Source organism: Perissodus microlepis, chromosome 15 (assembly GCF_051167445.1).
Source record: "Perissodus microlepis isolate ML-2025 ecotype Zambia chromosome 15, ASM5116744v1, whole genome shotgun sequence".
NCBI lineage: Eukaryota > Metazoa > Chordata > Actinopteri > Cichliformes > Cichlidae > Perissodus > Perissodus microlepis.
Window position 1 is genome coordinate 11,313,111 of NC_140475.1, and position 11,127 is coordinate 11,324,237.

General features: G+C 40.9%; 1 protein-coding gene across 2 annotated transcripts in view; it reads right to left on the reverse strand.

The window, feature by feature from the left end:
* The window catches only part of grm1a (glutamate receptor, metabotropic 1a), a 33,945-nt gene continuing 22,818 nt past the window's right edge, over positions 1–11,127 (reverse strand). For both annotated transcript variants that reach the window (XM_084954113.1, XM_084954112.1), the window contains exons 5-9: positions 10,438–10,684; positions 9,728–9,896; positions 6,897–7,023; positions 4,018–4,954; positions 1–2,501 (exon numbers count right to left, since the gene is read on the reverse strand). In XM_084954113.1, coding sequence (XP_084810239.1) covers positions 1,688–2,501; positions 4,018–4,954; positions 6,897–7,023; positions 9,728–9,896; positions 10,438–10,684 — 2,294 coding nt within the window. In that variant the 3' untranslated portion in view covers positions 1–1,687. The remainder of the gene's footprint in view (positions 2,502–4,017; positions 4,955–6,896; positions 7,024–9,727; positions 9,897–10,437; positions 10,685–11,127) is intronic.

Below are 11,127 nucleotides of genomic sequence, written 5' to 3' on the forward strand. Positions count from 1 at the left end.
TTTTTAATATAAGTTTTGTTTTTATTTTACAGCATCTTTCATGTTCAGCTCACCCAAAACATAAAGGCCTATTTCGTTCTAGATTTGACAGTGTTTTTCAGGTGGCACCTGATATATTTTACACTGGTTAAGATCATTTAACAACTTACACTATAATAGACTAAAAACATTTGGAAATACAATACAATTGCACTACGTACTGTGTAGTCTCGTACTTTGAAATTATTTGCATTCTTATAGATAAAAGAACTAAGAAACTTAACCTCAATTAAATTACTTAACTTTATAATGCAAGATTTAAACAAAAAATTGAAACATGTATCATCTCGTTACAAGAAGCAATCAATCATTGGTTACTTTTACAACCAAATGTGTTCAAGAGGATACAACTGGCTCAACTTAAAATTTACCCCAAAAAAACAAACACACTGCTTTTTGACGAGTATCCGAGGACAGTTGCAAAATGTATAAACTTTGTTTTTCTGTCGACATTCTAAATATAGAAACATTTATTAGTATTACAAACATACCACCTGCGTGAAAAACAAGAGATGGCTTAACAGTATTACAAACTTTGATAACTTGTACAACTTACTGTGTTTTTCCATTACAATGACACAGCAAACTCAGAAAATGTGGGAAATATCCACACAGCATGGAAAGCAAAAATCTTTTTCTGTTGTCATTTCCCACGCGCGTAAAAATTCTCAGGGTTATGGTTTTAGTGTAAACGAAATAAACAGCATTGCCATCATCTACAATCACCCTATTTACCTGTTTACCAGCTACGTCATATAAATAAATAAAACAGAAAGCGGGGGCTGTAGGCTGATAACAACTTTGCTTGGCACATTGTAACCATAGTCACATATCATACAGCGCGAGTCTTCAGCAGGATCTGAGTTCGTTGATACTACTTTTGTGATGAGCACACCTTGCGGCACATAAATGTAATACTCAAACAACATACTTCACTTTTCTTGTTAATTTGTAATATATAAACTGCAATGAGGTTTGATTAGAGAAAGGGTGCAGTTACTTAATGAATACTCAATGAAAAGTTGATTTTCTTGAATGAAGCTTTGACTGCTATACACATGAACAGACCTGTGCATGTGCTGCAGCAGAAGAGCAGAGCTAATCAAAACTGGCATGAAATGCACTTAAGCTATTGCAGTCTTTAGAGAAAGTTTGGTCTGTGATGTGTAAGCACGCTGCGCAAACACTACTGTGTTTCTCTTGCCGTGTTTTCTTTTTTGCAGACTCTACAATTGCACTGTCTCTATTAAAACAAAAAACGAAAAAAAACCAAAGCTACATCTTCTATTATGACTCTCCGTGTTACTTCATTCATTAAAAAATTTGGCGTGAGAGCTGACTAGTTTTGGCACGCGTCCCAGTTTTACATTTTTCAGGAAGGCTTTGTGCACTCACGGCCCCTCAGAAATGTAAGCACTCGTAGATAATTTGTGGTCTACCTGTATTTTTGATTAACCACTTACTGATAACAGCGGAGTAATAAATACAGTTAAGCAAGCAAATGTCAGAGCAAATAAACAAATGTTAAAAACTTGAAATGTTAAATCGTATCATTGCACGTGTTGTGTGTCGGTGTGTGTCGGTGTAATGCACTCTGTGTGATGCTCAAGTCTGCTGACAGCCGCTGTGCCAGCGTTGGTTTTTGCTCTCACAGTGTTGAGGAGCTGTGTGCGTAGTCTCGGAGGATGTCGGCAGTGTAGACCGAGGGGCTACCAAGCATCGAATCGATGATGGGGGAGCCGGTGACAGAGTCCCCTGAATACACAGAGTCTCTGAAAGGGGAGGGGGGAGACAGAGCTAGGGAATCCTCCAGTGTTGCCTTGTTTTGAATTAAATCCTCACCTTCCCCATCCTCCCTCTCCCCTTCCTCCTTGGCGTCATAAATGTAGCCGTGTAAGAGGTCCAGTTCCTCATCCTCAAGCCCCTCTTCTGCAAATGCCCCGTGTTGTGGAGCTGAAGGAAGGTGAGAGGGTGTCAAGCTCAAAGGCTCGTTGGCAGGCATTGCCTCCTTGGCAGTGCGGTCATTCAGTGCAGGTGCATGGGAGCTGTGCGTGTCCACCACATCCCTGTGCAAGCGATCTGTGGTGTGGCCTGTCAAGTGGGAGGGCAAAAGAGAAGCCGGCTCATCCAAATCAGACTCCCGCCCTCGCAGCCGATCAGTGCTAGTTGGAGTCCAAAGGGGGCGCTGCGCGTCGCCCTCGTCGTCTTCCTCCGTCAGGTTGTGCAGAGGTTTAGTGCCAGGTGGTTCTGTGGGGGGACCTTGGGAGCCGGTGCCAGTGTTGCAGGTGGAGGGCTCACAGCTGTGGGGGTCGGGGGTGTTAGTTAGGGGCCTGATGACCGCCGTCTGATTCAAGCCGGCTTCCTGTTTCCTCACATGCACAGACAGTCTGTGCCACACATTCCCCCCCCTCGGAGGGTGTCTTGGACCTGATTCAGACCATGACACAGACTTGCCATTAGAACTATGAACGAGATAAAAACCCAAGTTACTATCACAGGAAACCAGGAGGTGAAGGCAGAAAAACAACATCAACATAGCAGCAACGTAAGACAACAGAGCAGCAGCATTTCAACATTTCATTGCATGTTAAAATACTTTTGAAGTACGTGACTTGACATTAAGAGCTTGGCTAAAGTGTTCACTCATGACCTCTGAAGAGCGTCACATTTATCAGCCTCACAAACAGTGATTCATAATGTGCTGCAGACAGCATTATGATCATACATTTTTGTCAGACATTGAAATAACAGATTTAAGAGCCATCCATCTCATTTATTTTTGTCTTCTTCCTGACTGGCTGATTTTATTGTTAAAGAGGGGTGCATGCATTTGCAAAGTATTTCGGGTTTTGCCCGGACTGGCCTGATGACGACACAGTGTTTAGCGGAGAATGAGCTAGGACTGGCTCTAATGTGATTAGTCGGGGAGGTGGTGAGGGGAGGGTGTTCATGCTGAGAAAAGTTAAATGTGAGGTTAATTCAGGATAAACCGAAAGCAGCAGGGTGGCAGATCACCCTCTTGGAGGGCTGCATGGTCAAAAATATTTTTGCCACTGCCAGCTCAGGAGTGCCAGGATCACACTATCAAATTATGTCTTTAAATGAGATCTAGAATCCAGGCAGGTTGGCAACAAATGATCCAAAAGATGAGAACCAATCAATAAAAAACAATTACTTTCAGCACATCTTTTTGACCTAAAGATTTTTTTTAACAACCAACTTGTCATAGTGTATTGGGGAAAAAGCTTGTAGAAAAAATTGATTTCAGCTTTAACACTTTTCAGCTGTCTCGTTGCTGTGATTATCTGAATGGTGGATACTTTAATTATTCCCCAGGCTGTATTATAAAATAGACAAACTGGCAGTGCAGCTCTCCAAGAAAGAGGTTGAATGACTCCAAAACATTTGCCAGCCTTGACACTTGACAGTGCGCTCCTCAGTATAGAAGGTTGAAGGGTTAGAAGATTAGATAGGCTGCATAGCAAGGGTAAGAGACAACACTTAAACATATTGGGATCACTCTCCTTCTCTGCCCCGCTCCTTACTTTAGTCACTTGTCCATGTGCCACTGCTGTGGATCTCAAAAAAGTTATATGCAAGTCTTACATCTAGAATCGCCACATGAAATCTCTACTTTCATTATCCCTGACACGTTTGAATGGCCTTTCAGCTTTAAATCAATAACAGCAAATGTCCCATCTTGACTTTCCTATTAAATTTCGCTGATGATATTTCATTCTCAGGGGGAGGGGGATGTGCCTAAAAACCAGTTTTTACTACATAAATACAAACACTCATTGGGGTACTGGAAAGATGAAAACAGACCACTGACATGCAAACACATCATAAAAAAGTGATAGCTTGATATGACTTTTTTTTTTTCCAATTTGAGAGTTTAGTCACCTTTTTGGTCTCTAACCAGTGACCCCAGAAAAGAAATCCAAACAGAAAGATGAAAAAGCACAAAAAGTTACTCACTTGGCATTGCCTGTTACGGTCTTCTTCCGGCGGAACATATTCAGGAAGCTGTTGCTTGTTGACTGAGCCGCAGACTTCCCATCTCCGACGTGCATTCGCACCACGTCAGATGTGGTGAAGGCGCTTCGGACGTTCCTCTCTGGTTTGGCGATGATTATGTACATCTTGGGTGTGAACATGCAGCCCAGTGCCACTGTTACACTCAGGCTGACGGAGAAGGATGTGGTTATGATCTTGTAATTAGAGCCAAAGTAGATTGGCACGAAGGCCAACCAGATGATGCAGGTAGTGTACATTGTAAAGGCAATGTATTTAGCCTCATTAAAATTGGCGGGCACGTTCCGCGTCTTGAAGGCATAGTATGTGCAGCTCATGATTAGGAGGCCATTGTAGCCCAGCGGCGCTACCATGCCTATGTTGCTGGTGTTACAGATGAGGTAGACCTCACGTATGCTGGGGTATGACTTGATGGGCTCGGGGGGCTCTAGAATGATGAGTGTAATCTCCAGAGTTAGCTGCACACTAATAAGCATAAAGGCAATGATCACTTGGGCCCAGGCGCTCATGAAACGGGGTTTCCTGGTGCAGATCTTTTTCTTGCTGCCAGCCAGAATGCGTGCAATGCGGTTAGTTTTGGTCACCAGGGCAGAGTAGCACATGGCAGATGAAAGGCCCACTAGGAGCCGCTGCAAATAGCAGGAGGCCACTGTGGGACGGGCGATTAATGTGAATGGACAGATGTAGCCTAGGAAAATGCCTGCCAAGATGATGTAACAGAGTTCTCTGCTGGAGGATTTAACCACAGGTGTATCACGGTACTGGATGAACACAAAGGTAACAAAGGAGGTGATCAGGATGCCCACGCAGGAGAAAACCACAGCAACTATAGATTCCACATCTGCCCAGTCAAGATACTTCAACGGCAGGGGCTGGCAACCTGGAAACAGTAGAGGAAACAGTGTTCGGTCAATTTTTTAATTCATCCTGCGGTTAGTTTTACTGAATGAAAGGTGCATTAAAAGATGGTGGGAAGCAGTTAGTCAAGGAGAATGAAAGAGTGGGCAAAGCAAATCAGAGTGTTGACAATGGCCTGATTTTAGTGCCTTCCACATGCACATATTATTGTGTATATATATATATGTATATATATATATATATATATATATATATATATATACATATATATACTGCAGTATTTTAATTGTTGCATTCAGTCTTTTTGGGTAACGGTTAATGGTTGTACACTGAAAATAGATTTCACTGGTAAGGCAATTTTTGAAATACATTTTGCTTTTAGGAATTTTATTTTAACACTTACAGTATTAAACTACACTCAGTGAATAATTTGACATGATGACATCATTTTCTATATGATAATAAAAATGAACTTTCAGCAGCATCAGAAAAGTTTAATAACCTTGATATATGTTAAATACTTCTTATGGTAAGTCTTTGTGTTATGTTCAAGGTATAAAGAGAACAAAAAATCTGTGTTGGAAATAATGTTGTATAACCTCAGAGCCAAAGCCTCACACAGCAATAACAACACGCTGGAAAAAAAGGTTTGAAATTTTTAGATTCTGGATTTCTTAGACTGTCCTAAATGTATTTGACAATATTTAAATGCTGATGACCATATTAATAGATGTGTTTTTTATTATTTATGTAGTTCCTTGTACACCTATAGCTGCCCATACATGTGCCCCCAACATTTGCGCTATGGCACTGACAGGAACTCATTTGCATTTTCCATCCTACACACCCCAAAGCTCTATTTCTCTTCTGTCATGATGCCCTGCATACTCGTCATCCAACACAGAGAAGAACTCTGGAGAGCTTAATTGGAGAAAAATGACATCCCTAGACTTCCCCAGCTTAACACTTCATAAATTACATGCTTCTGCTAATAGTATTACAGTGACTTCACGGAGGAACCCAGTTCTGGTCTGCATGCTAAATCCTAATATGCTAAATCCTAATAATAAGACATATGAAATTTTAAAATAAACCAAATTGTCTTCCTCTGGGGATTCTAATCAGAAAGGTAGTAATGAGCATATCAAGGTGTAAACCAGCTCTTATAGCAGGGTTTCATTTAAATGCAGGGGGAAGTGGGGACAGAGAACTGTTGCTTGTTTTCTTTTGGCCACACACCCAGCTCAGCTTGCAGATGAATTTGCCTTTATGCATGCAAACAGACACGGGTGGCAAAGATGAAATGTATCTGCATTCACTTATCTAACACAATCCTCAAATCGCTTATTTGTGTTTCTAAGCTCTGGGAAGACCTTTGAAATTTACTCTTCTGCTGCATATTTTCAAAAATACACATTCACAATTGTAGACCCTTGTTCAGTGAATAGCATATTACCTCTCTCTATTAGTATTTTTCAAATGTAATGAGACTGAAGGAAACTTTTCTTTCTTGACAGACTGCTGAAATGTATCCTCAAGCCTCTCATGGCAGTAATAGGATTTTACACCTGGGAATTGAGGGCTCCTCTCAACTTTATAAATCGCTGTCAGAACAAGCACCGGGTCACAACAAGAGCAGAGAGGAAGGAAATGAGCAGCAGCATTTTTTTGAGGGAGTGGTGTTAAGGTTTGAGGAAATGAAGAAAGCAAAGGCATAGGACCTGCATGGTGAAAAAGGTGTTGTTAGACCACTGAGGTGCTGTGTGAATAGCCTTACGGTGGGGGAAGATGACTATTGAGAGAACAGGGGAGTCAGCCCCACTAAAAGTACTGTGGTTGAGCTAAGGGTAAATGCATGAAATGGGCAAAATAATAAGTGTGAATCGTTTCAGGGGTAATGGACAAGGAGTGTGGATGAACAATGTAATAAAAACAAACACAGTTTCTGTTTTTGTTTCTCCTACCTGCCAGGTCATCATCCGGCCACCATCCCAGCTCACACGCCTTGCAGGTAAATTCATCCTGGACATATTCGTTATCCTTGCATGTGGTGCAAATCCAGCAGCAGCTCACCTCACCCTTCCTAATCACCTGCACGCAGAGAAACAACACACAGTCAACAACATGCCAAAGAAAGCTCAGTAGCAAGTCACTACAGTGAGCCGTGGAAAAAAAGCACATCTCACCTTAAGCAACCTAAATAATTAATCAGCACAGAGGGGATATCAAAATGAGGATTTGTTTGTGCGTTTTTTGAGCCCCAGACAGAGTGTTTAGAAAACAAGGCCGGCTGCTTTTACATTCTGCTCCCAAAGAAGCTGTTACCAGCACTGTGATATGTAAAGCAGGGTGATAAGTGGGGCACGAAACAAAGCAGATAGAGGGGGGAAGCATGAGCAGCTAGGAGAGAGGATGCACCCTCCCTCGGGGCAACTCGGTGCATAGCCAGTCTGAAAACAATTGTCCCCAAATGAAGGAAATGAGGGCATTTATTCAGCCTGTGCTCAAAACCAGTTTTATTGCTTACTGTCCCAAACGGTCCATCTCCTCGCTCAGGTAGAGCGCAAGTCCCATGAGTTTATGGTGCAAACCTAAACTTTTTATGTGACATCAGGACTTATCTGTGTTTGTCATATTTACATAGACTTCTCTTTTCCTTCATTATCCCTTCTTTAAATCATTTGTAATGGGAGGAGGATTTAAAAATGTAGGACAGTGTAGCATCAGCAGTCTTCTTGCCAGCATGTGATATAAGCAAATAAAGGATTAAGATTCACTGCAAGAAAAATCAATGACATATTTACTGGGAACAGATGTACAGTAAGGGCACCGGTTCAGCTCTTAAAACATTTCTCTTTTTAATTACAGTAGAGATTAATTGGAAAGTTAGACATTTGTGGTTCCCCCAATGCTTAATCCTAATGATTATATTGATGTCTTTACTTGACCTCCCCCATTTCCATCCGCAACCTTCATGCACATGAACACATACAAAGTAGGTGGAGTGCTGAAGTCCACGCAAAGTTTTTCACACTTTGTCCTAGTATAGATCTGATTGAGGCAAATAATTTTTTAAGATGGGTTGTAGGGAGTGCTGATCCCAATGGGACATTGCATGCCCACATGATTAATCCTAATTTGCGATCGAAAAAAAAGATTATCACGGTAGATTACATTCTGCTTGTAAAATTCCATTAAACACAGAGACCTGTACTGCAGAAACAATAAAGAAAACATACTGCATTTGGAATTTAGAAAATGGCAAATGGTTGTGCCCTTTAAGATCTGCATGCACTTTTTTTGTTACCAGTATAGCAAGTAGCAAAAGAAATTTAATTACACCTTCCAAATTTAATTACTAGGTCCTACAATCTGTGAGGCAGCAAAATATTCCATATTATTCATCTCCAAGAGATGGAAGGAGCATAATCAAACCGAGAGAGAGAACTAGAAGTGCATACTAAAATTTGGAAATAGCCAGAAGAAGCAAAAGGGATCATAAAAGAGTAAATATCGACCCAAGTGAGTATGTCCATTTTAAATATTGATATAAAAGTGTTGAGTTATTGTGGGACTTTACATTAGGTTTTAAATGTGTCTGTATTTACCTTGACAATTTTGTGTTACAGTGGATGACGTACAAGAGGACACGTCAACGTGAAGATTCTGGTATACGGGAGGGCAGAATGCTTTTAATTGCTGTCCATTTGATTTTATATCCACATAATAAGCGGAACAACTCAAAAGTGGAAACATGTGGTATAGAGGAAACTGCACTGCCTACACAAAGAAGGGTATTATCAGCATACAATGATAATCTCTGATTTTCTGATCCAGTGTTTTGAGGAAGAGAAAGAATAGTATTGTTAAAAGGGGTCAACTCTAGTTGATCCCTATATACAGAGAATAACTATTTCCTGTGCTGAACACTGACAATTTGTCTATAAGTGCTTTATCATAATGATGAATCGTATTCTCCAGCCAGTCTGTACTATCTGTACCAATATTGTCCCAGCCTAACAAGCAGGAATATTCACCCTCTGCCACAAAATGATGTGTGATAGATTAACATGTTTTAATAAAATGGGTTTAATCAGTGTGGATCACCTTCATTCGGTGTACCTCTAATAAAGTAGCAAGCAAGTAGACTTACTCAGATTCATTATCAGACAGAGAAGGCAGATTGAGTTCTTGAAGAAAATGCAAACATAGAAAGTAGAATAAAGAATTTTGAATGATGCACTGTGTATTACAAGAGTCTATAAAACTAAGAAGTGTTTAAAAAGCAATGATACTGGAGTATTCTTTACAGTTTTTCAGCCTTCAAGCTGATAGATGACTGTGTCTGGGTCTTTTAAAGCTTTACGTTCTTCCGGCTATGTGAAATAAGAACACCTTTATGCATCTCAACAAAGAGTTAAGTTATTCTTTCCTGTAAAGCCTCAGAGAATCCGACTTCTTGTTGTGCCTGAAGCTGGATCAAAGTATTTTCCAGCTCAGTTATCCTGCTAAGTCTATTTTTATTAAGGCGAGCTAAAAACAAGATTGAGAAATCCATAGGACAGCCCTTTACGTCATCGCATAAAGCTCTGGTTGTCAACTAAACCTCGGCTAAATTCTATAAAGGCTTCTTAATTGTTCTTTGTCTTCTAAAACGTGAAAAATTTTGCATTTTTCTCAAACATTAAATGATTATTGTGTGTATTGAGTGTGAAATGTGCCGAGATGATATCTCAGAGAAGGATACGGATGAGTTCGTATGGGAATTTACTTTAAGGAGGATCTGAATCCCTACCTTTATCTGTCCTTTGGAACAGGGCTCACTACAGACTGAGCGAACCATGTCGCTGCTGTTCATCCACAGTTTGTTGTCATCGATGCTCAAGATGCCCTCGCTCCACGACCCCACGTTTATGTAGTCATAGCGATCATCACCCACGCTCTGTAAATTCATGATGTCATACCTGGATGTTTGAGGAGAGACGGAGGACTGCGCATTAACACACTTATTAAGTGAGAAAGGGAATGATTTGAGAGGGAGTGGGAAAGGAGAGAATCAGAGTGAAAGGTAATTTAATGATAACAACTCCACAGCTTAAACCTTTCCTCTTATCTGAAGCCGCAAACTGCTTACAACTCTGTTATGTGACATCAAGCGCTCATACCAGTGCACAGTGTGCCCTCATTTTTATACTGAACCAGGATGCGCTGCACCTAACCTCCAGCTGACAGAGGAATGACACGGCTGTGTTTTCTGACTGTCAAATGTTGTCCGTTGGACTGTAAAGACATGAAAGTGACTGCCGCAGTGGACAATCCACTAAATCTGTTCCAGTCCAGACTAATTACATCCTCTCGTGCTCAAGACTGGGACACACACGTGTGCTAATGAGTTGGAGAGTGGGAGAAGGGGAAATGCACTTTGTGACCCAGATGGTGATATCAAATCTCTATTTTCATTTCTTGGCTTTTCTTAATTTTTTATTAGCTTCTTCTTCCTCTTACCTTCCTGGGGTGTCTCCATTTTCGTCAAAGTAAATCTCCTCTCCCGAGACTCCTCTGAAGGATGTTTTGAGCAGGTAGTCCAGAAGCTTGCTGCCATCAATGGGATCCATCGCCTCACAGAGCCCTGTCTGTCCCGGACATAGCTCCTTGTGCATATCATGAAGGCCATGAGCCATGGCGTAGATGGCATTGATGACAAAGCCCATCTTACTATCCTGCACATAGTTCTCTTGCAGACTTTCATTTCCTGTTAGAGATGAAAGAAGAGGTCGTCACACAGTCGAAAGAATTCTGAACTGCACGTGTAGAAAATCTGCTTCAAGGCAGAAAGAGAGATAGAGAAATTAACTCTACAACTCAAATCACCGAGTTAACCTCAATTCATTTTTTTTAGTTCTGTCAATCTCTTCCCCTCTTCTTAACCTTGATCACAAAAAAAAAACATTAATAAGGAAGACTTTTAAATGCATGCCTGCAACTATTCCTTAAACTATTTTTTTGTGCTGCTGTATTAAAAGATTTATTACTCTGTGTGAATGACAGCATTAGAAGTATGATGAAATTCGAAGAACACATGAAGAATATAGAAACAAAGACAACTCTTTTTTTGTGCAGCAACAAAATATATTAGCATTGATGCCCAAAAGCTCAATAGGAAACAGATGAGGAGAACAGCCAGTGCCTGGGAAA